Genomic DNA, 25,319 nt, shown 5'->3' on the forward strand with positions numbered 1-25,319 from the left:
CAAGAGAATCAGACTGCATGCAAGTTTGAGCTAAGGGTAAATTGTCTGCTGCCTCCAACTCCGAGAGTTATAGAACGATGCGTTCTGTACACTGTGCCCCATGCCCATGCCACAGCTGGTTTGTTCAGAGATACAGGAAAATTATTTCACTACCTTAGTTTTTCCCAAAAAAAAAGAAGGGAGTTTAACTTGGTGTTCACATAATAGAACTGTAATTTAAGATGGGTATATTAATTATGGTGGCCTCCCAGAACTTTTTCATAAATGTAGAAACTTTTCTTGGGATGTCTTTAAAAGGGGCACTACTGATGCCTTCATTTTCCTATCTTATTACCAGCTTGTAATCAGAAAAGTGCTGAGAATGGAATGTCCAATTTTTCTCCATGACTTTGATTAGAGTTTTTCTTTATAGCATAAGCTTCCAATCAAGGCAGCATCCCAGAAGCTATTCAAAACTGGGGAGGCCATTTTGAAAAATATTTGTAATTCATCACTTGAAGGCATAGTGGTTGAGATTAATGTCTCAGAAATTCAATTTATTGGAATCAGAATTTCTCTGAGTTCCTCTCTGCTTTTTAAATCTAACCCTTTCCGGAGCTTTCATTTTGTTTTAGTTTGTACCCGAAACAAAGACGATTTTTCTTCCCCATTTTATAAAATCTTGCAAAATATGGTGATTTTTAGCTTTATGGAGAAAATAAGCAAGCAGGGTGAAGACTAAAGATGTCATTTCACATACTCAAATATAGCCGTTTCAGTTTTCCTTTTTTTTTTTTTTTGAAAAAAAAAAATCACCTTCCGATAAATATCTCCAACAAACGATATATGGGATTAGAATATAGATTGTAGATTATACAGATATAATTTCTCCATCAGAACTTGCTTGTGTCTCCGGCTTGTGATAAAATACTAACCTCAGTTTCTCTCTGTTTCTCATCCCTCCAAAGCAATCCCAAAAACACGCACGACACCCACTCAATTTCATACACTTCAAATTCTCTATATTTTCTTTACACCATCAAGTTAGGGTTTTTTGCTCATTTCTCCCAGATCTATTCCCCCAGTTAGCCTGATTCATTCCCCCCAGATCGCACAATTCTCACTCTTCTCCGGCATCCGGTGATCTCCCTGTCTCCCGCTTTCGCTCCCTTTTTTTTTGCGTCATCTGTTGCGAAATTTATGCTTAGATATCGAGATTCAAGATAAGGTTTTTTATTTTAATTTCTGCTACCTAACATGCATTGTGGAATTGATCATTTCTAGGGCGGATTTTAACTCCGATTAATCTCATTTCTGTGATCACCGGCGAAATTTCTGATTTTGAATTGGATTTTGGGCATTTCAATTCGTTAATGTGCCGCTTTGATTCGGACTTTTCACCTCACTGTAAGTAAAATTTAGCATTTTAAAAATTTTCTTCGGTTTTGGCAGATTTTTAAGTGTTTTTAGGAATTCAGCGGTGACTCGTATTACCTTTTTTTTTTTTTTGGTGGGAAAGCTTTGGGAATTAGATCTTGAAAATTGGCTCCTCAGCGGCGATCACAGCGCCACATGGGTGGCCAGATGCAGCAGAGCAATGCTGCCGCCACTGCTCTGTATGATCACCCCGGCAATGGGGGCCCCGCCAGCGGTGATGCTGGAGACGCCGTTATGGCGCGGTGGCTTCAGTCTGCCGGGTTGCAGCATCTGGCCTCTCCATTGGCATCTACTGGTATTGATCATCGGCTCCTTCCTAACCTTCTCATGCAGGTGCTTCTCTACCTATAATGTCTCTTCAATTCTCAGCTTTCTAAATTTCAAGGAAATGTCTAAAAAGATTGAACTTTTGTATCGAACCAAAAGAAAGTGCACTGACTAATTCTTTTTAGAATCAGGTGCTTCGATTGGTATTATCTGGGCATTGAGGTTTTCATACCTGAAACTTCTACTTAGATTGAGAGTCTGTTATTTATGCTTTCACCTTCGATCTTTGAAGTTAAATGATATTTGATATGAGGACTCGCCAGATTTTGCTTCAGAATATCTTATTGCGTTTTCATGATTTTTTTCCCCTTTTTTTGGTGTTGGGGGGGGGGGGGGGAGATAGCTCGCTTGATATCTTTTGATGGTTCCTGGGTTTTCGTTATCCTCGTTTGATAAATGGTAACTCGTACAGTTTCTTTCGGAAATTGCTTTGTGTAATTGGCTTTATTTAAGGACATTTCAGAGAAATGAAAAATCATATACTTTTGCATTTTGCATTTGATATGGAAGAAATCTAATTATCAAAAAAAGAAATATCAAGTGCCAAATCTTATATTTGCATGTATTTATCCTATCAGTTTAGCTATATTATATTAGTTCATGAATAACTGTAGAAACTTGATATTGTTTAAAAGGGCTATGGAGCACAATCTGCAGAAGAGAAACAAAGGCTTTTTAAACTAATGAGAAACCTGAATTTTAACGGTGAACCTGGTTCTGAGCCGTACACTCCTACCTCCCAAAGTTTGAGTGGGTTTGCAGCATCAGATGGCTTTTATTCTCCTGAATTTAGAGGGGATTTTGGTGCTGGCCTTTTGGACCTACACTCTATGGATGATACAGAGCTCTTATCTGAGGTTTGATTCTTATTTATCTGGTATTCCTTAGTTTCGAATTTGATACAATTGGGTGCTTCCTGCTGTACATTCACTTGTCAAAGGGTTTGGAATGATAATGTGCCATTTTGGTTATTTTAAATTGTTAGTTCCCTTTATATGATTTGGGATGTTGGGCATTTGATAAGGGATTTTTAGCATTTACTCTCAGGTTTAGACATTTTGTTTTTTCCTCAGTGCAAGTTATTTCAATGGAGATTCTTATTTGTTGATCAGGTTTCTACACTATGGCACATGATGACATATATTAGAATTACATTCAAATGAGGAATTACAACATGTCAGATATGTTTATGAAATTCTTTTGTGAAAGAAAAATTATGAGATATGCTTTCACATCATTTTGGCTTTTGAGTATTAGCTTCCTTGTTTAATTTAGTGGCTATCTAAAGACAGTTAAATTTTATGTGTAGATTTACTACATTGTAAATGTAGTCATTTATAATCATCTGGGATGGTTATGAATTCTGACGTTGTTGTGATGACATTATACTGCAGAATTTGGGTGTGTAGTTGGTTGTTCATATCTATTTGCTGATGGCTAATACATACTTATGGTTGGTATCTTTGATTTCCTCTTTCAGCATGTCATTTCGGAACCATTTGAGCCGTCACCTTTCATGCCAGCTGTGAGTAAAGCATTTGACAGTGATTTTGAGGTGATACCCAGTCAGCTTCAAAAAGGACAAACTGATGCAGATGTTCCATCTGGATTTCTTGCAAGTGAAAAAGATATAAACACAAGAGAAAACAATGTGGCTAAGATTAAAGTTGTGGTGCGTTGTTCTTGTTGCAAAACACTCTCCCCAACATCCCTCTGTGTCTATGCGTGGATTTGTGTTTGGGTTTCTTTGTGTAATTGGTGGGGTACAGAGTATATATTTGGGCTATTGGTTTGTTGATGGGACATGGCATTTATGTGTGAACAAGAGTGTGAGCTGTCATTTTGTTATTGGTTTGGTCTGTAAATTCAAGACCTGCTAGGAGCTGTCTAAGCCTTCGTATTGTTGCAAGAGTTGTTGCTTTTGTTCTATTTTTCTTCTACCAACCATTTTCTATATGGCCTCAGTTTAAGCATGACGATGTTGCATTTGCTGCAGTTCTTCTATATGTACATGTATCTTTTAATGCTTTTTCCATCAGAAAGTTTAATTACTATTTCTTCTTGGGATGTTGCTAATGCAAACTTTCTATGTTCCCATCTGCTAAGAGATTGGAAGTAATATCTTCAAATGTGGGTTGCAGTGACATATACTTCCTTTACGCTTCTGTCATATGCAATTGCTGCTCATGTGTTTAATCAGAAAAAAGGACACACATCCATTTGTTACAATCCTAAGAGTGTTGTCTATGTAAGTTGGACTGGATGTCACATTGAAAAGTTTATTGTCATTTCAAATGTTTGAAAGTTTTGATTTAGTATTTGTTGATCTATTTTACCTCATCTTCTGATGAAGATATCCAACAATCTCGATACCATACCATAAAACTTCTCTTTCTTCCCGAATTTTTAATTGAAGCATCCATAGAACCCTCCATTTTTTTTTGTGGACACTAAAGATCCTGTTATTCCCATGGAATTCCCAATTTGAAGTACATTCAAACAAAAGGTTGGAAGTTTATGGAGCTACAACCCCCTCTCTTATATTTTTTCTAATAAATACTTTTCATCTACCATAAGTACATTGTTTATGATGTCTAATCTTTGGTAGTATTTCTTATGAAATAAGATAACATAAAATTCTTGTACAATAACAATTTGCAGCGGAGATTGAGTTTTATTGCTGTTTTTATGTATACTGATCTATTTTGCCACTTTTTGCTGTTCTTGTGACAGGACATTTCATCTTATATTTTCATGTTTGTCTTAGGTGCGTAAAAGACCTTTGAACAAGAAGGAAATTGCTCGTAAAGAAGATGACATTGTAACTGTACATGAGGATGCTTATTTGACTGTTCATGAACCGAAGTTAAAGGTATATATCTCGACCATTTAAAAATGATGGCTTCATAATTTTTTACCATGTCATAGGAAATTTAGGATGATGAAAGCTGAATATAAAAATCATGTTTCTTTCATTTTGCTTTCTAGCCGCATTAGTTATGACACTATCCATAATTTTATTTTGAAGGTTGACTTGACTGCCTACGTTGAGAAGCATGAGTTTTGTTTTGATGCTGTTCTGGATGAGCATGTGACAAATGACGAGGTAACACCCTTTATGTTTGGGTAGCACAAATTAGCCTTGAATACTGCATTGCTCTGAAATTTCTGTGGAGAGAGTTCCTCTCTCTCTCTCTCTCTCTCCCCCTCTTTTTTTTGGGTTGGAGGGGGGGGGGTTGTAGTAATTGTGAATTTGGTTCATAAAAGAAAAAAAAAAAGTCTTTTATCGTGCCTCTGTGCTGCTGGACTTAGGTGATTCTCTCTCTCTCTAATTGTGCGAGTCTTCCTTGGGGGTCATCTGCGTGTCACTAGTATGTATTCTGCATTTGTAGGCTGGGAAGTAACTGTTTTCGTTTTTGCATCTTCTGTAATATGTCCACTTTTGTTTCTTTGACCCTTGAAGGTTTTAAGCCTTCTTTCTGTCAATTGGATCAGGTATATCGAGTCACTGTAGAACCAATTATTCCTACCATCTTCCAGCGGACAAAAGCCACATGTTTTGCATATGGCCAGACAGGTACTTTCTGTCTCTTTTGTTGGATTGTTGGTTATGATCTTGTCCATCGGCAACTTCTTATGTTAAAATGGTCTGAATGACACATATTTCCTTACACCATCTCTCCTTAGTCAGCTGTTGAGGGTGCATGATAGTTAGTTTCCTGTAGTTATAGTGGTTTTGTGGACCTTTCTCTGAATCATTGACTAGTCATGGGCCTCTGTTCATTCTAATCATGTTAGATACTACTAAATTACATTCTTCTCTCTTTTCCTTTGTGATTTCTTCAGGGAGTGGCAAGACATACACAATGCAGCCATTACCTCTTAGAGCTGCAGAAGACATTGTTAGATTGCTGCATCAGCCAGTTTATCGTAATCAGAGATTTAAGTTGTGGCTCAGCTTCTTTGAGATATATGGCGGAAAACTTTTTGATCTTCTCAGTGACAGGAAGTTAGTACTCTCTTTGGCGTTGTTAGGTTTCTTGCTTGATGCAACAACCATGAGAAGTTCTCCATTTAAGTGCTTGATAATGGTGATGTTTGCTTGTTTTTTGTTACTCATTTTCTTGTGCATATGCAGAAAACTGTGCATGAGAGAAGATGGACGACAACAAGTTTGCATTGTTGGACTACAAGAATTTGAAGTATCTGATGTCCAGATTGTTAAAGAATTTATTGAGAGGGGAAATGCGGCGAGAAGTACAGGTTCTACTGGTGCCAATGAGGAATCGTCGCGGTCACATGCAATATTACAACTTGCTATCAAAAAGCATAATGAGATTAAAGACTCCAGGAGGAACAATGACGGAAATGAATCCAGGAGCGGGAAGGTTGTTGGGAAGATTTCTTTCATTGATCTTGCTGGTAGCGAGAGAGGTGCTGATACAACGGACACTGACCGGCAAACACGGTAATAATTCCTGAAACTACTTTTGTTTTTTTGCAGAATAGTGGGAAATGTGTTTACTAGACTTGTCATTCAAACCTTCTGCCGCATGGGCAGGGAGTTGGATCTCAGCCATTTCCTCTTGAGTTTGATCCAATTTAACATTCATTTGGCTTTATCTTTGACTTGCCAATGAGAATGCCTTCTTATTGCCTTGATTATGAGTGCCTAAAGTAGTACCTCGTCTTCTTTGTTAATTGCTTTCTGGCTAAATAACGTATCTTCTCAAAAAAAGTCTCTTCTTCTCTCTTACTTCTTTTTGATGCTTCAAACAAAGTGTTTTACTTAGTTGAGCAATTCTTCTTGTTTGTATCACACGTTAACTCATTATGTGCTTAAAATAAGCTCCACTTTTGCACTCAAACGCTACTTTTATTCTGTTTAAGGATTGAAGGAGCAGAAATTAACAAGAGTCTTTTGGCTCTTAAGGAGTGTATTCGTGCCTTGGACAATGACCAGATCCATATTCCTTTTCGTGGGAGCAAACTTACTGAGGTGCTCCGTGACTCCTTTGTCGGCAACTCAAGGACTGTTATGATATCGTGCATTTCTCCTAATGCTGGTTCATGTGAACACACACTCAATACATTGAGATATGCTGATAGGTATCGTCATCTCTTTGAGATTTTTTCCCTTTTTTTGTGTGGTGGTGGGTAGGACCAAATTTGAGTTGTAACATAACAGTTTACTATGTCACTAAAGCTCATCATATGAACAGGGTTAAAAGTCTCTCCAAAAGTGGAAATACAAAAAAGGATCAGGGTTCAAGTTCATTACCACCTTCCAGTACTAGGGAATCCTCATCAGCACCATTTTCTTCTTTCTCTGCTGATGTGGAGGATTTGGTGGACCAACATCAGGAATCTAAAGCAGTGGATAACAGAAGGGTTGTACAAAAGGAATTTACTTCTTACAATTCTTCAAGTGATGTTGATAAACAACCTTCTAGTTTTACATCAAATTATACTTCTGGACTGGAGGAAAGTACAGCAACTTCCAGTGCTCCCGACAAGGAGAAGTCTGATATGAAAAACAGTCATGGTGGTTCAAGTCAGAAAATTAACTTGACATCATTTTCCCAAATTGCAGCTGATACAGAAGAGAAAGTGCAGAAAGTTTCTCCTCCACGTCGAAAGGTGTATCCTCAGATTCCAGTCGATACAGAAGAGAAAGTGCAGAAAGTGTCTCCTCCCCGTCGGAAAACATATAGGGATGAAAGGCCCGAAAAACTGGGAAATTGGCCAAGAAAAGATGCTTCTAATTTTGATTCGTCGTCTAGCTATAAACAACAAAATGTGAATATTGCTGACACAAATGGTGTTGGGTCTAAGCAATATGAGCCTGAGCAACCTCATGAAGATAGTATCAATGAGATACTTGAGGTTGGTTTCTGTTGTGTGCTTAAGCAAACTCCTTGTGCATGTTGAGTGGTTTTTTCTAGTAGATGCTGAAATGGTAGTTTCACTGTTTTGATTGTGAAGGAAGAAGAGGCCCTCATTGCTGCCCATAGAAAGGAAATTGAAGACACAATGGAGATTGTTCGTGAAGTAAGTGTACTTTCTTTCATTTGAGTGTTCTTCATAGTCATGGCCTCTTGTTCTTGGTTATTGTTCGTGAAGTAAGTGTACTTTCCATGCTGCTTCTGACTTATGCTTGCATCTCGTGGATTCTTATAGTGTAAAATAGTAACTTTAATGTGCGCATATGCCAGTTGAAATGTCTGGGTGTGAAAGAAAGGTTTGATCTTTGTAGAGAGATGCTTGTTAGTGCCACTGCTTATCAGCCTAACTTGTGCTCCTGATTTCAGGAAATGAAACTACTCGCGGAGGTGGATCAACCTGGAAGTCTAATTGATAATTACGTGACACAGTTGAGTTTTGTGCTTTCACGTAAAGCAGCAAGTCTGGTCAGCCTGCAGGCTCGTCTTGCCAGATTCCAACATCGTCTGAAGGAACAAGAAATATTGAGTAGAAAGCGGGTGCATCGCTAAGGGGTAAATATCTTGTAAATGTTATGACCCCCATCTACTTTATATCCACTGACTTTTGCATGTCACAATTTGGTACAGCTGAAAAGTACTTGTCAAATATGTATCAATCTGGACATTTATGATTATCAAGAATGGCATCAGCAGTGCAGTTGCATCATGCACTTGGATAAACCACAAGATCTTCGAAAGTTGGGATAAACCACAAGATCTTCGAAAGTTGCCTAGTGCACTGGTTGCAGAGGACGGAGTGACGTGGTCATTGCAATGTTGAGACGTTTATAGGCTTTGTTGTAACTCAAGTTGTATAAGCTGAGGTTTAACATTCAGACTTGCTGGCTCAAACATTGATGCAAGAAATCATATTAGTAGGTGGTGTTGGTTGTATAGAGAATGTATTCCAAAATGAGTGATGTCTTCTTTCGTTGGTGGGTTTATGGGGCTTCTTTTTTGATGATTGTTGAAATGATTTGAAGACGGACGCTTTGTACTGAAAGGGATAATCTTCTCATTTTTCGGGAGCATACTTCACACTTTACCCACTTCCAAATCCTTTATTTCCCCTCCGTTTATGTTTACTAAGAGCCTGTTGACAGAAGAATCTTGTCTCGTTTATACCCGTGGCGAAAAGAGGGCTTGTGAAGCACTAAATCGTATTTTTTGTTTTAAGCCATAAAACTCGGTAACGTCCCAATCCCTGTTTGAAAAAAAATTGAGTGGAGACCTTGATTGTGCTGTGCCACATTGTCCTACATTATCCAGGAACATGGATCCAACCGCACCCAAACTGCTACAGGCGATCTGTCAGCAGACCGGGGAGGGAAAGGAAAGATATCAATGCGCAAAAAACCCCTCCGTAAATGAATGCAAGTATACGAGGAAAAACAGACAAGATTAACAATATGGAGACTTGATCCTGCAGTATACATGCCTTCACATTCTAAGCCAAAAAAAAAAAAAAAAATTGGTGCAGACCACTATAAAATCAATCCAATTTCCTAGTGAAACAAGGGCCCCAGAGATTACATCTCCGATGAAGGTAACCTTTACTCGGCACACCAATAATAGGCAGTCACTCAGAGAAGATGACCAGCATCAAAACCACAAGCTTCCAAACAAAACCATACCAGGAAAAGAAAAAAACAAAAAACAAAAAAAGCTTGATAGCTGTCCATTGCCTCACGTGTGGGGAAAAAGGTTACCAAACTCTTGGGCAAAGATAAAATGCCACTTCACTCGTACCAGGATGTCAAGTGATGTCATTTTTTGTTTTAATCTGTTCATTCCTCGTTCTCCAGCATTTTCATGCATATCCATGATCTATCAATTAGCAAATATACAGCATCCAGAAGTTCAAATGATCACTCGGCTTTTGACCTCAAAATCTCTAAAGCGGTCCTCAGCCTAAAGTATGGCATGTGTTCCTACAGGCAAGAAGAAAACACAAGTTAGAAAGAAGAGCCCTTTCAATCTAAAGCTAAAGCAGCAACTAAGACATTTGGAGATATTAAAAGCAGTAATCAATAACATGCTTAAGTCCCTAGTAAACCTCGTCTCCCCCACCCATACCTTGATCTTTGACATACAGATGCACAGAATAACGAAAAAGCTTAATAGACAGAGAAAGCTCAATAGACAGACAGATTACAAATTACCAAACAATCAAGACAACCTATTCTGACATTAACCACTGAGTAAACATGGCAGCTGCAGGCATCAACTAAGCTTCAGAAATTTCCATGAAATGCTGTCCAATCCTACTAATGTTAGAATAATACACAACCAAATCTGCTAATGGTACAACCGGAAGTAATAAACACTATTTTCACTTTGTTTTTTCTTTGGCCCATGATAACTCTGTCCTTTCTAGTTAATTATCTCACCAATTCAGTGTCAGCTAACTCTCATCTGACATAACATACACCCCTGATCCCTTCATAAACAGACGACATACAACTAGAGACATGAATGCTCCATGGAATAATATGTTATGGCTATCTCAACACCGAACTACGACAGCATCACAGAGAGAAGATATTTAATACACTGCGGTTTATAAACACTCTGCACATGCCTCCTTCTGATGTTCAGCAATTCTAAACTAAAATCTCCTTCAGAATCTGAAGTATCCAACAAATTCAAATAAGAAAGAATAACGAAATCCTGTAAAGTCAAGCTAATCGCAGGCTCAAGAAGATTTAAAAGACATAAATAAACCATATCTCTCAGGTTGTGCATTTACCTGATTAAAACAGAGTCCAATATCTCTACTGTAAAAGTCGGCATATTTGATCATAAACACACCGCAGTCGAATCTGCTCATAACACAGACAAAAACCTTTTTTTATTGAACAATTCATAAAGAAAAATGGAGAAGAATTCTTAATTTCGCTTGTACAGTTATATTAGAGCTAAATGAAATCAATCTTTTTGCACCAGTGACAAAACAGAGGGACAATCATTTAAGCTCATACCACATAAGCAAACCACAACAATTAACAACAGAAAGTGAACAGCATCCCAAAGGTAAATGGCAGAAAAGACTAATCAGGTATCCTGTGAAAGTGATGATGACTTCCATTTCACACGATCTATATTGCAATAACAAAAGTCGAAATTGGGCTAAGAATGAAGAAGATGACAAAGAGGAGATTCACTAACTAAAGACAGGATATAGTAGGCGTTTTAACCTCCCACATTTTAACCTCTAACCTCCCACATTTTAACCTCAAATTATAATTGGTGCTTATAAGCAATAACAGAGAGCACACATAGATATGATGTCAAATATCTATCCAAATATCACTAGATGCACGAGGCAAATTTATTTCATATACCTGCTGCTATTGTTGAGGGTGGGAAGGGCCAGAATTTTGCTAACTTTCATACACATAAAGGGCTATGTATTAGGCTATTAGCAGTTTACAAGGAACGTTTTCCTAGACATAAGATAAATCACTAAATGATATGGATATTAGCTTAGAACTATTTCTCGGGTTGAAACCATTTTGCAAGCAGAAATTTGACCAAAAAGAAACTTCAGTACCCATTCTCCTGTTCTGGAAGGTCCGCAACAAATTCTTGCTGCCAGGAACTAACATCAATCCCTTTGCCACACTTGTCCTTGACTTCATCTACAATGTATCTAGCCTGGAGATATAAATATCAAAAAACTGGCTTCATCACCACATAGCACTATGAGTTAAACACCAAAACTTTTGTCTTCTTTCTTTATGTATCAAGAACATTCTTTTACTTCTTTATAATGAGAGAAAAAAAAATTTTAAATCAATCATAGGAACAATTGAAGAATTGCAGCTAACATGTAGACAACAATATGGGACATTTCGTTTTGGATTTCTTAAACTAGTGAGAGTAAGGCCCATTATGACTCTGTTTGAAGACCATATAAGTGAGTCAACTCCTCTGACAACTTTATCAACCCTGTAATTGAGGACTCAAAGCACTTTAAAAAAAAAAAAAAAAAAAAAAAAAAAGCTTACCAGTACTTTAATCACTTGACTATCAACTCCACCAAGCGAATCAAGATACTGAAACTTTTCATCCTTCTTGTTGATGACTGCTAAGCACCAATGGACTTCTTTGTGAATTGGTACAAAAATCTGAATAAATTAGAAACATCATCTAACTTTAAACTAAGCCAAGGGATCAAATCCAGTACTCCACAAAAACAACCTAAGGATCTAAGGATCCTACCTTATCACAATCAAAGATACAATATCCAAGCTTCTTTTGGGAAGTCCATCTCCGAACCGATTGATAGTTATATCCGCCCTTTCCACTAACTAGCTGCAATTTCAAATGTCACCCAAAAAACTGATTGAGGCATAGAAGACAAAAAAAGTTCTTAAATCTAAGGATAACCTATCAAATCACATCATATATCAAACTCATGACCTCACAATTCTTTCAAATGAATAAGTTGCAATTCTACAACAACTTCACGCAAAAATTTTCCTAGTAAAGCAGAAAGCATTCTCAAAAAAAAAAAAAAAAACTAGAAACCATCACAAAGTAGGTTTAGTTGATTGATTGAATCCACCTAGATCTCAGCGAAGCATGCACCGTATATTTAAAAAGCAACAGGAGTCCAATTTCTAGAATTTCATTAACTTGATTTGACCAACAAATTGGAAATCCTTAACATGCAGAGAATTTGAGAATGACGGGGCATATGTTACTTAGCAGTCAATATTTAACATCAGCAATAGATTTCCATCCTTAGTCTTATATTCACCTTGCAAAAACACAACCAATTTTTCTTTCAAGCTTATCCATCTTTCCACACTTCTATGCATGTACTATGTAATAGGAAAACTCATAATTGCAATAGAAGTCTTCATGCCCAGGGCCCCAGGCCTCCAATGCTTCCCAAAAAGTGTACAGTTTAAGTTCTCCAATCTCATAGATGCTAAAAAATGCTGGTAAAAATCTAGAAGACTGATATTCAAATTCCAAACTTAGCCTTTTTACTCTAATTTTCTATTTTGTAAGTTTTGGAGCAAATTGCATGAAATGTTGACAAATGGGTACAATAACACATTCAAGTCTAAGCCCTAAAAGAACCAATACATATAGAAGTTATTACAACCAATCAACCTTTTCTTGCCTAAATGCGGAAAAGAGAGCTCACTGACCTTTTTGAAAAAGAAAGTGTTAAAGAAATGGCAATTCAAGAATTTTCTAGGCTCCCTTCTCTCCCTTTCTTTTAAAAGCTCAAGATATAAATTGATAACCTGCAAAAGAAGAAAGCCCATTTACAGAGGAAAAAACTTTGTCAAATGCTTGTGCTAACTCGATAAGAAGTCTTTTCACCAAGTTCATGGAAGCTGACAAAAAAGCAAAGTTCACCTCATCATTCAACCATGCACGTGGTCTCAAGCACTGCAAAACTTCTCCTGTAATACTAATATTTGAATTTTCATGGGTCACCAAAAGCTTCCTCCTGTACATAAACCACAGAATAAAAATGAAATGATAACAGCAGCATAAAATGGACCAATATGGAGCCATTTAAAGGCAAACAAAGACAGCATTGACTCATACCGACTGGAATTAGAAAGAGCACGGTTAACCTCAGTCTCTTCTTCCTCAGTAAGAGGCTTAAAAGCTTCTGCTGTCACATCCTGCAATCAAATGCAAGCAAAGTAAGCAAAAATAAATAAATAAATATACACAGCAAGAAAATTCCATACTTTCATGGCACAAAAAGATTACCTTCTTAGCAGCTTCTTCTTTCTTCTGGGGACGCAATAACTGTTGTAGCTGCAATTGCTTCTCAGTATATTCAATCTGAAAATTCAACGAGTTAATTTTATCATTCCTCCTCTCTGCAACATATAACAATTTCTTGTGCACGCTTTCTTGTGGAACGCCCAACTCCTGACTTAACGACAAAGACTCCAGCAACTTCTCTGTAGTCTCCACCTTCAAAATCCCATCACTCACATTTGTCATTGCTGACGAACTTGATGGCCGAGAATCCTTATCCACAGCAATCCCATCAAATTTCCTCGAGTCCTCATCAACAACCCCATTACCGTCCTTCCACGTCTGGTCCTCCCTAACCTCTAAAATCTCAACCTCCTCAATACTGGAATCTTCGGAAACCTCCTGCACCTCCTCTTTAGCTACCTCAGTCGCCTTCTTATCTTCTTCATTAAACCTCAATGTATCCAATGCACTTCTTTTCGTACTTTTATATTGCCCACTCAAAAGGTTCCCCATTTCGTCAGCTGAACCGTCTTTGTAACTAACTTTAGAAGGAGAATTCCCCAAATTCACAGAAGACACACCTCTGTGCCGTCTAACAGGGGCATGAGGTTCCCTTTTGAACAAAGTTTTCTCAACGGGATACCTAAAAAACTGGAAAACTGCGGTTATACGGTCCGTCCGACCTGTAGTCTGATTTATAAACGCCGGAAGTCTGGATTTTTTAGAAACAGGTGAATTTGAAACTAGGCTTCCGTAATTCACGCTGCTGCTAAAGTCGTATCCGCGCTTCCTATTACTCGTTAACGCACCCATGGATAAACAAAATCTGGATTTCTAACAAACTGTAGCAGGGAAAAAAACCTCCGAAAAATCATCGAGAAACCTAAACCATTGCCGGCAAATTCTCTATCAATTCACCGACGCACAACAAAAATGAGGCTACAATAATGAAATGTATGGGCAATGGAAAGGAAGAAGCATAAATTGATGGAAAAGGGAGAGATTAAATTAGGGTTTCGAAATTTAACCCGCAAACAGATAAAAACAAAGGGAGAACTAATACTACTGGAATTAGTGCTTGCTTCTGATGAATGAGTCCGTTGGGAAATAGAAGATCAAATATTGGAGCGATCGATCTGCCGAAAATATGAAAATTAGGCTATCAATTTTGAAAATTTGACTTGCTTTATACGTGTAGAGAGAGAGAGAGAGTACGTGTGTTTTCCACTGTGCGTGCGCGTGTGAGAGAGAGGGGGCCCTGGTGTGGAGAGAAATGGGATTCCGCAAAGGAAAGGGTTTTGATGGGTTTCGCGGTTTTACTTTCAGGGGAAAAAAAAATCCCAATTTCAATTGTAGTATTAGGGCTACTATTGAGAATTGAGAGATTGGAAGTAAATTCATAGTTTCTACAATTGTGTGACGTGGTTGATGAGAAAATTGTACAATGTGTTGGTGAAATTGTAAATTATGTATGAGATGATTTACCAAACAGCTAATTGTTGATGTATTTGAAAAAGTTACTTCAATGCACAATGTATGAAGAAATTTTTCTGGTAAAGTGTGACAAATTTAAGTTTTTCATATATCTAGAATATATTATTATTCTCGAAGAATGAGAATTATTTAATATTTATTTTCAAAATTTTTATTATACTTAAATGAACTGTATTGTAATGTTATCTCGTAGTTAACTGATACTGGATTTCATATACAAAAATACATGTTAGAGTGCTATCGGATTATCATAGTGCGTAAATTGTATAAATTAGAATTGTTGACTTGAAAGTTGAAACCTCCCATTTGTTGGTTTTGTTTTTATGTGCTAATAATAAATTTTTACTTACCCAATTTAAAGAAAAAAAAAAAAACTAGTCCAGGATTCACCGTCAATGTGAGTATTTAGTCTTGCAAAACGCAGTAGAACGAGGAATAAAAGTAGATATTGTGTCTGGTATGTCAAATCAAAAGGATGCAAAATAGTAGTATTGGATTTCATGGCCGTGGGATTTCATAAAATGTGGGGCGAAATCTTGCAGCACTTCCTCACGAGAAAAGGATCCAATTGAGATGTAAGGCCTTCAGTTCCTGTATTGACAACATAGCTTTAGCATTTGTCTCGTAAACTTTTCTTGATGGATCATTTGTTTCATGATCATACCAGATGCACATAAACAAATGTGCTTATTTTCAGAAAAAGCTGAATGTACCTGCAAAAACATTGGATAAGTCCCATCTATTCTGATTATTCTTAACCACAAACAATTCAGAATTGATGATGAACTAATCCTCTAGATGTACAAGAATCTGCCATTAGCGCCATGCTACAGATGTCTACAAGAAAAGCTAGCCTAACAGATTATTGATCTCCAAAAGATCTGCAAAGTCCAGAATCGCGGCAATTTCAACCCTGTTGCAGCGTTACCGGCCCGACTCTCTCGAGGCCGCCGTCATAGTAACTTTATTGACGAATCTACTACTACTACTACTTCACCACAGTTGCCTGCCTATGAGCAGGAGAAAGAAAGGCAAAATTTCATCACCAAGATCCCTCCTCATTCACTTGCCTTCTCGACTCGTCAAAATTGGGTTATAAGCAGCCAAGAGAAAAGGTGTGAGAGAGATGTAGAGAGGATTGATTTCCCAGTCCCAAGTGCAGGAGCAAGTCGCTTAAATACCTGGTTGTTGCAACCTCTAGCACCTTTGGAGAGCAGGACGTGCTATAATCCTGATGACCTGTTGGAATATTCCTGGACCAGTGCCCCGAACAGCGAGCGCCTCTCTAGCAACTTAGATGGTCTGTCGAATTCCTTTACCCATCCTGTTCGAACATAACACCAAAGCCATAAATTAGAGCACCTAAATGTAACTTCTGTAGCTTCTGTAAAGAGGTCTTGGAACTGGAAGCCTCAAAATATCAAAAAGCAGATGCAGCAGCATTGAATGGGTTGAGGAGGGAAAAAGAACTCAAATTGGAGGTCTAAACAATTCATGATATAGTGAGCACTTAATATCCTATGAAACTCGACTGTTTGTAATGAATGGGGAAGAGCTTTTGTAAAATTTTAACGATGGAATAATGAATGCTTCATCAGCAAAGTAGCGAGAAACTGACCGTCATCTACGACTAATACCCTGTCGCAGTCTATGACAGTGGGTATCCTGTGAGCTATGGTAATGATTGTACAGGCTGAGAAGTCCTCACGAATGATCTTTTGAATCACAGCATCAGTTTGGGAATCAACAGAAGCTGTTGCTTCATCCATAAATAAGATCTTGCTCTGTTTCAGCAAGACCCTCCCCAAGCAGAGAAGCTGTCTCTGGCCCACACTCCAATTGTCTCCACAATCAGCCACTGAAGATAATATAAGTATTACCATTAAGTCTACATAAACCAGAAATGCAGGGTCAAAGGGAAATAAGATCCGCAATGGAGACCTGAAGCATCAAGTTTTTCAGGTTTTGCAGCCACTACATCTTTCAGTTGGCAACGTTCAAGACTCTGGACAGACAAGGAAAACATGACAGATAACGCCCAGGTGTCAGAATGTAATACCACAAGATCTGAAACTCAGATCATTAAATGACATGTAGTAACTACCTTCCATATTTCATCATCTGAATACAACCCAATGGGGTCGATGTTACTTCTAATAGTTCCTTCAAAAAGGACAGGTTCCTGAGGGATGATCCCGAAGCGAGATCGAAGATCATGGAGGCCTAGCTGACAAATGTTGATCCCATCAATGAAAATCTTGCCATTCGCAGGCTCCACCAACCTAAAGAAAACTTGGATGAGAGTAGATTTTCCACTTCCAGTTCTGCCAACAACACCAATTCTTTCTCCTCCATGGATTCTGAGATATATCCCTTTCAAAACAAGAGGGGTATTTGTTCGATACCTAACCTGCTCAAAGTCAGGTATAGAGATTCACCAAGAGCTTCCACACGCAAGAAAAAAGTCTACTTGCTAGTATGGGTAAGCACATGAATTTCATAATTTATGTGAAACTACTACTATGTATCATGCCAACCACAAATTGCGGGACAAGATTGATTAAAAGCCATTCTGCACATTGCACCCAGTTCCTACTAATCAAGATTCAGGCAACATGCGTTTTCAGAAGGATTTCTAGTATATTTACTGAATATTGGACAACATCAGTCGCATTGTCTAGGACTTAAACAAGCATAAAAGCTAACTAATGGTATTCCCTAATTTCCTTCAAGGCAATAGTACAAAATAAATCATAAACATTGTGCATATATACCTCCCTCTGTGGAAATTCCAATAAAATTAAGTCTCAGTGCTAAAAGAGAAGAAGAAAAACAATCCTAATTAATCTTCAATTTGCAGTAAGGTTTTTGTCAACTTAAGAGTAAGATTATTAGAATTACATGCTATAAGGAATGCAGCTAAAGCTGCTCAAATACTCCAAGCTTTTGTGGTGAAATGTAAGCAGATTACCTGTAAGTTGGTAACTTCAATGTCACCATGGCTTGGCCAGTTGGAAGGTGGAACATACTCTTTATTCCTCCATGGAGCTTCAGATGGGATGGTTATGAACTGTTTTATCCTCTCAACTGAAACCATTCGGTTCTCCACCAAGCAGCTCATGTACACAGTCCAGAATAGCACAGCATTCAGTGGCAGGCCATAGGAAAGAGACAAGCCAACGTATTCTGATAGCATGAAAACCAAAATGTCAAACTTTGGAAATCTAAATATTGAGCTTAGCATTATCTTCTTCATTCCATCAAAAAAAATTTGCAATTGCTTTTGTTTGTTACCAAATTTAAATACTTTTGGTAAACATGTAAAAAAGAATAATTTATTGTAACTATTGTTTAGCTCCTGATATGACACTGGCTAGGGGTATGGGATCCATGCCAGTTGAAGAGACACATGCAAGTTGGGCATTGTTGTGGATGTTTCCTTTTATGTATGATGATGGTAGATATATATAAATTCAGCCTTGTATAAGATTTAAAGGAAATATGCGTTTCACAAGGAGTTGCATACTTCTAAATTATAAAGAATACCACCTGGCTTTATAATAGTACTTGGCAACAAGACCATGCATGCTGTGGCAGCGCACAGCAGAAAACTGCCAATCATCTCCAAGCGGAAACCCAACCATTCATTAGATCCATTGTTGTGAAAATCCATGCGCAGATTTGCGTTAACTCTATCAAAATTTTCCTGAAAGAACTTCTCTTGCTTCCTGAAGCCACGTATGGTCATAACACCAGAAATCGACTCTGAGAAGTGATGGATGACTGGGGCTTTGGTGATTGAATCAAGACGGCTTAGTTCACGAGATGAGGAAAGATAATATCCCTGCAAGCCAAAAAATTTTGAACCATAAAATGGATAAGATCCGTTACTGGGAAGACAATGGCAGGTTGGTGTCTAGTGCATATTTAATTTAAACATATGCTGGCAAAGCCTCTGATGTATGTTAAAACCAAGGCTGATGTGAACATTAGTTGATGCGAAATTGAATTCTATGGGACCATGAATGGTGTAGAAAAGAAACTTCTGCTACATACTCGGTACAAGATAGCGACACAAATACTCACCAATCTCCATAGGATTTCAATCTATAGGACACATCTACTATTAGTCTCAAAATGCAAAACATCCAATACTATTGAAGGGATGCCAGACATAGCCATCAAAGATCAGCAGTTTTCAGAAAATGAAAATTCAAAACAATGGAAATCAAATAGATGGAAAAATGTCCATACCCGGTACCAGTAATTGAGCCAAATCAGTGGGATTATGAGGAATATTGTTGGCCAAGCATATTGACAGGTGATAAACAAAATGCTAATTACTGTGAAGTACATGGAAATCGTCAGACTTAAGAAAAATGGAATCAATATATCAATGTTGAATTGATCATTTGATGCCTGCAAAATAGATCCTTTATCAGTCCAGGTACTAGAGAGTTATAATAAATTTCCAACTGGACAAGGAGGTGAAACTTACCCTAGTTAATATTCTTCCTGATGGAGTGGTGTCAAAGAATGACATTGGCGCATGAAGGATGCTTTCAAGAATTTGACTGAAAAAACTTTGAGCTATTTTCAGACCAATAAACGTCTGAAAGAACATTCTGATGCCCACCAGTATGCACGAAACAATTGCTATAGCTGCATACGTTTCAATGAACAACGAAGGGTTGAATAGAGTATCTCCTGAAGTCTCATATGCAAGCCAGTAATCACCCGCCATAAGGGATAGCTGCCATAACAGGGATGAACCTACAATAGCTACTATTCCCCACCATCCATATGCCGTAGTGCAATACTGCTTGTAGACAGCTAAACTGACTTTACCAGTTTCTCTCTCTTCATCTTCAATGAGCTTGGAATTGCCTTTTTCAGAATTAGATTCGTCTAAGGACCAGCTTTCATCAGTTGGATCACCCTGGCCTGATACAGGTGATATGGGTGTTAATGCCTTTGGTGAGTGGGGTGATTTTGGTGTTATGGGGAGTGGGCGTGGGGAGTATATTTCTTGTGTTCTTTCATCAGAATTATTTGCACTCCTTTCTACAAGGTCTACAGAGGATTCATGGGCAGCTACAAGTGCACCAAAATCCATCCCAGATTGAAGAAGCTCATCATATTTCCCAGATTGCACAATCTTCCCATCGCGCATCACCTGGCACAAGAATTGCACCTTGAGCTACAGAAATTTTAGTTTAATGTTTTCATCCATGCTTTAGCATTATAGCCTTGTTTGGGAGATTCTGTGCAACATACTCACTTTCATGTAAACATGCTAATATTACGATGGAAGCTTCCATATCTAAGATGCAATAAAGGTGGAGTTGATCAAACTTTACCAAACGTGGATAATGAAAATTTTATCTGCAGAATACGTGTTAGCTTCAGATATGGCACATGTAAACTACTTAAATCAACTAAGTGAAAACATCTAGATACAAACTCAGACATGAATTAATGAAACCACAGTCAAATATTTATGAATGTTAAAACCCTGCATGTATACTCTCTTTTTTATAAACTGACGAAAGAAAGTCATAAATATGAGACTGCTTCAGATCACTGAAGTCATCAATTTGCCTATCAAGTAGAAGCGAACGTCATAATTTGGAGCCTGCTTAGACTCACCAGAATAAGATCAGCATTGTGCAGGAAGTCAACCTGGTGAGTCACAAGTAAGATTGTCTTATGTTTCAGAGCTCCCCTCACACACTCCTGCAAAAATTCATTTTGCATTAGGTTTCCATGCAGTCCCATCACTTGCCCAAATATTACCGTGATTATGCAGGATCATAGTCTAATATCTATAAACTATCATCTAAAGAAAGACAAAATCCAATAACCAACGGAAATTGGCACAAGACTGTGCACTGACCTTAAATATCTCCGTCCCGGTGTGAGCATCAACCGCACTAAATACATCATCAAGAAGATAGATATCACAATCCTGATATACTGCTCTTGCAAGTTGTATACGTTGCTTCTGGCCACCACTAAGGTTGATTCCACGTTCTCCAATCTCAGTCTGGTCACCATATTCGAATATCTCCAAGTCTTTCTCAAGTGAGCAAGCTCTTATTACTTCCTTGTATCTCTTTGTGTTTAGGGGTGAACCAAACAAGATGTTGTCTTGGATAGTTGCATTCTGTATCCATGAACTTTGTGCCACATATGCAGTGCTCCCACAAACTCTAACCTGTACAATGCGTTAAGCAAGAAGTAGGATCATATATATCATTATACGTTAGGCAATCGATTCGATAAAAGGATAAAAATGAGATGCATACCTTTCCTGATATTTTTTTAAGCTCACCAAGAACTGCAGCCAGTAAGGAAGATTTCCCCGATCCAACAGTTCCGACAATTGCAGCAAGCTCCCCTTTCTTGATCTGGAAATTGACATCTTTCAAAACTTGCTCTGCTCCTTCATCCTCCCATGAAAAGGTACCATCTTTGACCTGCAGTGCTATTCGGTCACTGCAGCCTTCCTCTCTTTCCACGGTCTTAGTGTCCAATTCATGACTCGTCAGATACCCATCCAACCTCTCCAGAGAGATGATTGCCTGAGAAACTGCCATAAGAGATTGTGGGAAGGTTCTGATGGGCTCTTGTAAAATTTTCAGGATTGTCGTCACAGTGAACACTTTTCCAGCGCCAAGGGGCACATGCATTAAAATTGCAACAACAAAGGTAAGAGCTGCTATAACAACTGGGACGCTCCAAAGTAGTGCCATATTGTATGAAATTGCATACATGAACTTGCTGAGCCACCCGTATTCCTTTTCGCGAAATTGCAGGATTTTTTTGTTGAATTGCTCTTCCCATGCTTGAAACTTGATCACTCTCATATTGTTAAGTAACTCATTGGTTGTCTTCATTCTACAATCACGGCTCATCATAAGATTGAACTGGTAGAAATTGTTCTTGCGCGCAATCACGAGTGTGAATATCAATACAGCAAAAACTGCTACTAGTGATACAAGCATTGAAATGCCCATGTATAGATACAGAAGAACCAAAGATATTCCAATTTGTAATGGCATCAACCACAAAGCATGCATCTGGGGCATCATGTCAGAGAGTTGCTGGCAGTCCACAGCCATATAATTCACAATCTGTCCAACCCCATGAGCCTGTCTAGCGGAGCAACTAAGTCTGAGCCCCTTCTTGTACAAGGCAGTGATTAAAGAGGACCTAATGAGCATACCAAGTCTCTGGGTCTGGAAATTGAATTGATGTGAACTAAGGACTTCGACAACTTTTGCAACCAAGAGGATCAATACCAGATAAAATCCTTCAGCAAGGTTGCTTCTGTCCCCAGAAGCAAAATCAACAAATGTTTGGATCAGGATAGGACCAACATATGTAACTAGCAACCGCACAACAGCCAGGACACCAGTGAAGGTAATATGCCTCCAGAAACATCTAATCAATGTAAAGATCACACGGTTCTTTGAATTCTCACCAGACTTGCGCCAATTAACCTCAAATTGTTCTGCCATTTTTTCAGCTAGAAAAATCGGTGGAAGTGTTGGCACTTCATTCATCTTTAAAGGGCTTTTGTATCCCTTACTCAGCAAGGGATTCATCCACAGCCACATTGCTTTGGAGATCAAAGAAGCAGAGGCAAAGCCACTGATATTAACATCTGCATCAACAGAATCATGCGTCTCCACTCTTAGATCCTCAACCACAGTAAGTCCCGATGATCCTCGAATGGCAACTATGAATAGAAACACATAAAAGGGTAAACTAACCAAGGAATAGATGTCATCTATTCTCATTTCTTGATCCAAGTTTTCCCCAACAACGGTTACCATACGAGTGATTGCAGTGGCCGAGAATAAAGCTACAACAATCAAGCTCACAGCCCAGTAGGCTCGAATGACCATAGGATGAGTAACAGCACCAAATCTCTTCTCGTGAGCAACCAAAACCAAGATCACAACATGACTTACCGCTTGAAACAGAAGGAAGAATGCTTCTGCGAGATTCCATGGTGATTGAACGCCTCGAGTGAAGGCTAATATGCAGATGGCTATATAAGATAGAGCTAAAAGAGCAGTCACGGCTACGGATGCTATGAACCAAGGGGTGACCTTAAGCTGAGACCTCTCTTCTGGAAGTAGAGGTTTATCAAGATCAGAGCTTGAATTTTTTTCTGTAAAAAATCTAGAACATAGCTTTCGGACAGCCAATACAAGGCAGACGATTAGGAAAAGAAGGTCAACCGAAGAAAAAAGAATCCTCTGGGAACATGGTGATAAAAAAATGAACTCCGACCAGTTCTTTAAAACTGAAAGAAAAGATAGGCCTTCTGACGATGGGATGGTTGAGGTTGAACACTCCAGTGATGTTAGCCAGGATCTAGAAGCCATGGCCATAGTAATTAGCAAGTCAACTTGACGATGATCCTCCCCTCTACCTCTGCAAAGCAACAAGCATCAGTTAGTCTAACAGCAGCTGAACCTATCAAGAAACAACCTTGTAGTACTTGGTTCCCTGAACTTCGTAGAAATACATGTGCGGCAAGCAAAGAGCTCAAAATTTCAGATGCTAGATTCAGCACGGAAAATTGAGTTATGTCAAAGTAAACACAAGAGACGTGTCAATGGAAACTGAAAATTCACCTGCTAATACATTAGGAATTTTGTGGGCAGAAAATTCAACAGAAATGAAAGCAAACTCGATGTGGTTACTATTGTTCAGAAGAATTTTCAAAATAAGTCGAGAAAAGAGACAAAATAGAAGCAACTACTCCATTGACAAGTTTGTACACTCGTAACGAGGAAGCCTTCTTAAATCAGTAATTGCATAGGAAATATCTACTCTTTGTAGAAAAATAGAGTACTACTCCGCTGCTCTGTAGTCTGCAGCTGTTGAAGAAGACAGGATCTCGTTTACTTATTCATCGCTTACATGAGCAGTCAGAAGAGGCCAATATATAAATGCCACTGACAGCTGAAATCTTCCATAATATGGGAAAAAAGGTGAGACTGTAGCAATCAAGATTCTTTTAATTTTTCTTATTATAAAATTAAAAAAAAAGATCCCTTTTTAACTTTTTGGGTATGCCTTTTCACGATTCAACGTCTGTATCCTTTTCCATCACAAAAAAAGCACGACTAATAATAATTTTGTGTCATTCAGGGTGCTATGGAAGAAAGTCATTTTTGTGCATATGGCACCCTTTAAAATTGTTTAAGTGCACGATCGTGAGCTTTTAGAATTTTTCTTGATATATTTTTAAATTAAATTTTTTGTTTAATATACATCACATCATTATAATATATTTTTCGAGAAAAAACGCAATGCTAGGGACGCCTCAGGGGAAAGTCATTCTTAGCATGCATGGGGCCAACAAGTGATTGGTACTAAATGATACATTCTTTGAAGGAAAATAAGAATAATAATAATGTTTAAAAGCTGCATGTAGGAGAAAACATGCACATGGCGCATGTAATTGACTCCCATGCATCGAAAACTCACTTCTCCGGCCATGCCTTTTTTCTCCTACTAAAAGCTACTTATATAGTAGGAGAAAACATGTACACATTTTAGTAGAAAACTATGCATTGAAATGTCTCACTTTTAACCACTGGGCCAACGGCTCAGTGGCCACCAGGGAGGGACTTAAGTAGCACTCTCTTGGTTTAGTTGGGTCTGTATACCCACTAGCCCCTTACCATAGCCTCCTTAGGCTCCCCCTCCCCCCATAGATTATGATAGAGTAGGTTATACCGTTGCTGGAAAAGAAAATGTCTCACTTTTCCGTCTTACACATTTTTTTAATTATTTTTTTATTTTATATATACATTTTCTATAAAAACTTTGTAAAATTACAATTCAAACAGAACCATTTTTCCATCTCAAGAACTCGATACAAAGTGACCAACACACGATTATTGTGCATAATAGACAAATTATACTGTATTGGTACTGGTATTCATCAATCAACGATTATCATTGGACTAGATTTAGAGACGCAACGAAAGGAGGGAAAAAATTGAGAATAATTTATATAGTGTTTGGATTGCAATTTTTTTAATATATATTATAATAATTTGATATATATGAAATAAAAAAATAATTAAAAAATATATTCATAAAAAACGTAAAGATAATCGTTGAGAGGAAATAGGCAATGGGGGAGTTGCGGGTAACGAGGATTTCTGGAAGGTCAAACGAGGAAGGAGAGTACTAGTACAGCAGTACTATTTGTATTACGTGGAGGTGGTGGCCTGCTGATTCTAATTTTAGAATAATTTCAAAATTCCCCCTCGAGGTTTCTGATTATTTCACTTTAAATTTTAAAAATCACACTAATATCTTTTT

At 38.1% G+C, this 25,319-nt stretch overlaps 3 protein-coding genes across 4 annotated transcripts; 1 reads left to right on the plus strand and 2 right to left on the minus strand.

Moving 5' to 3' along the window:
- Positions 1 to 859: 859 nt before the first annotated feature.
- LOC113764761 (kinesin-like protein KIN-13A) lies at positions 860 to 8,784 on the plus strand. The gene is made up of 15 exons (XM_027308743.1): positions 860 to 1,119; positions 1,264 to 1,386; positions 1,499 to 1,749; positions 2,379 to 2,600; positions 3,224 to 3,415; positions 4,511 to 4,615; positions 4,772 to 4,849; positions 5,239 to 5,320; positions 5,590 to 5,752; positions 5,882 to 6,211; positions 6,634 to 6,852; positions 6,966 to 7,629; positions 7,729 to 7,794; positions 8,055 to 8,240; positions 8,316 to 8,784. The coding sequence occupies exons 3-14, from the start codon at positions 1,552 to 1,554 to the stop codon at positions 8,235 to 8,237; spliced, it is 2,502 nt and encodes an 833-aa protein (XP_027164544.1). The 5' UTR covers positions 860 to 1,119; positions 1,264 to 1,386; positions 1,499 to 1,551; the 3' UTR covers positions 8,238 to 8,240; positions 8,316 to 8,784.
- A 307-nt stretch (positions 8,785 to 9,091) lies between these two features.
- LOC113765479 (ubiquitin-like-specific protease ESD4) lies at positions 9,092 to 14,716 on the minus strand. The gene is made up of 9 exons (XM_027309677.1): positions 13,473 to 14,716; positions 13,302 to 13,381; positions 13,107 to 13,200; positions 12,893 to 12,991; positions 11,952 to 12,044; positions 11,738 to 11,857; positions 11,281 to 11,384; positions 10,477 to 10,549; positions 9,092 to 9,658 (listed from the first exon to the last, which is right to left on the minus strand). The coding sequence occupies exons 1-9, from the start codon at positions 14,280 to 14,282 to the stop codon at positions 9,596 to 9,598; spliced, it is 1,536 nt and encodes a 511-aa protein (XP_027165478.1). The 5' UTR covers positions 14,283 to 14,716; the 3' UTR covers positions 9,092 to 9,595.
- A 921-nt stretch (positions 14,717 to 15,637) lies between these two features.
- On the minus strand, positions 15,638 to 23,812 carry LOC113765568 (ABC transporter C family member 4-like). 2 transcript variants are annotated; one of them, XM_027309794.1, is made up of 12 exons: positions 23,615 to 23,812; positions 21,272 to 23,411; positions 20,860 to 21,180; positions 20,613 to 20,699; positions 19,462 to 20,139; positions 19,218 to 19,382; positions 18,513 to 18,807; positions 17,935 to 18,149; positions 17,068 to 17,373; positions 16,905 to 16,968; positions 16,582 to 16,821; positions 15,638 to 16,287 (listed from the first exon to the last, which is right to left on the minus strand). In XM_027309794.1, the coding sequence occupies exons 2-12, from the start codon at positions 23,366 to 23,368 to the stop codon at positions 16,187 to 16,189; spliced, it is 4,569 nt and encodes a 1,522-aa protein (XP_027165595.1). In that variant the 5' UTR covers positions 23,369 to 23,411; positions 23,615 to 23,812; the 3' UTR covers positions 15,638 to 16,186. The 2 variants fall into 2 exon arrangements, with proteins under 2 accessions (XP_027165595.1, XP_027165594.1); XM_027309793.1 differs by having other exon boundaries at positions 21,272 to 23,812.
- Positions 23,813 to 25,319: the final 1,507 nt, after the last annotated feature.

This window comes from Coffea eugenioides, chromosome 3 (genome assembly GCF_003713205.1).
Source record: "Coffea eugenioides isolate CCC68of chromosome 3, Ceug_1.0, whole genome shotgun sequence".
NCBI classification, from domain to species: Eukaryota; Viridiplantae; Streptophyta; class Magnoliopsida; order Gentianales; family Rubiaceae; genus Coffea; species Coffea eugenioides.

Excerpts from the sequence above, each read along its gene's own strand:
- LOC113764761 (XM_027308743.1), top strand. The coding sequence starts at position 1,552 with ATGGGTGGCCAGATGCAGCAGAGCAATGCTGCCGCCACTGCTCTGTAT. Across the intron at positions 5,753-5,881 it reads GATCTTCTCAGTGACAGGAA|AAAACTGTGCATGAGAGAAG; the intron begins GTTAGTACTCTC and ends GTGCATATGCAG. Across the intron at positions 7,795-8,054 it reads CAATGGAGATTGTTCGTGAA|GAAATGAAACTACTCGCGGA; the intron begins GTAAGTGTACTT and ends TCCTGATTTCAG.
- LOC113765479 (XM_027309677.1), bottom strand. The coding sequence starts at position 14,282 with ATGGGTGCGTTAACGAGTAATAGGAAGCGCGGATACGACTTTAGCAGC. Across the intron at positions 13,201-13,301 it reads GCTCTTTCTAATTCCAGTCG|GAGGAAGCTTTTGGTGACCC; the intron begins GTATGAGTCAAT and ends GTTTATGTACAG. Across the intron at positions 11,858-11,951 it reads GTATCTTTGATTGTGATAAG|ATTTTTGTACCAATTCACAA; the intron begins GTAGGATCCTTA and ends TAATTTATTCAG.
- LOC113765568 (XM_027309794.1), bottom strand. The coding sequence starts at position 23,368 with ATGGCCATGGCTTCTAGATCCTGGCTAACATCACTGGAGTGTTCAACC. Across the intron at positions 20,700-20,859 it reads CCGGGACGGAGATATTTAAG|GAGTGTGTGAGGGGAGCTCT; the intron begins GTCAGTGCACAG and ends GAATTTTTGCAG. Across the intron at positions 19,383-19,461 it reads CAGGAAGAATATTAACTAGG|GCATCAAATGATCAATTCAA; the intron begins GTAAGTTTCACC and ends TCTATTTTGCAG.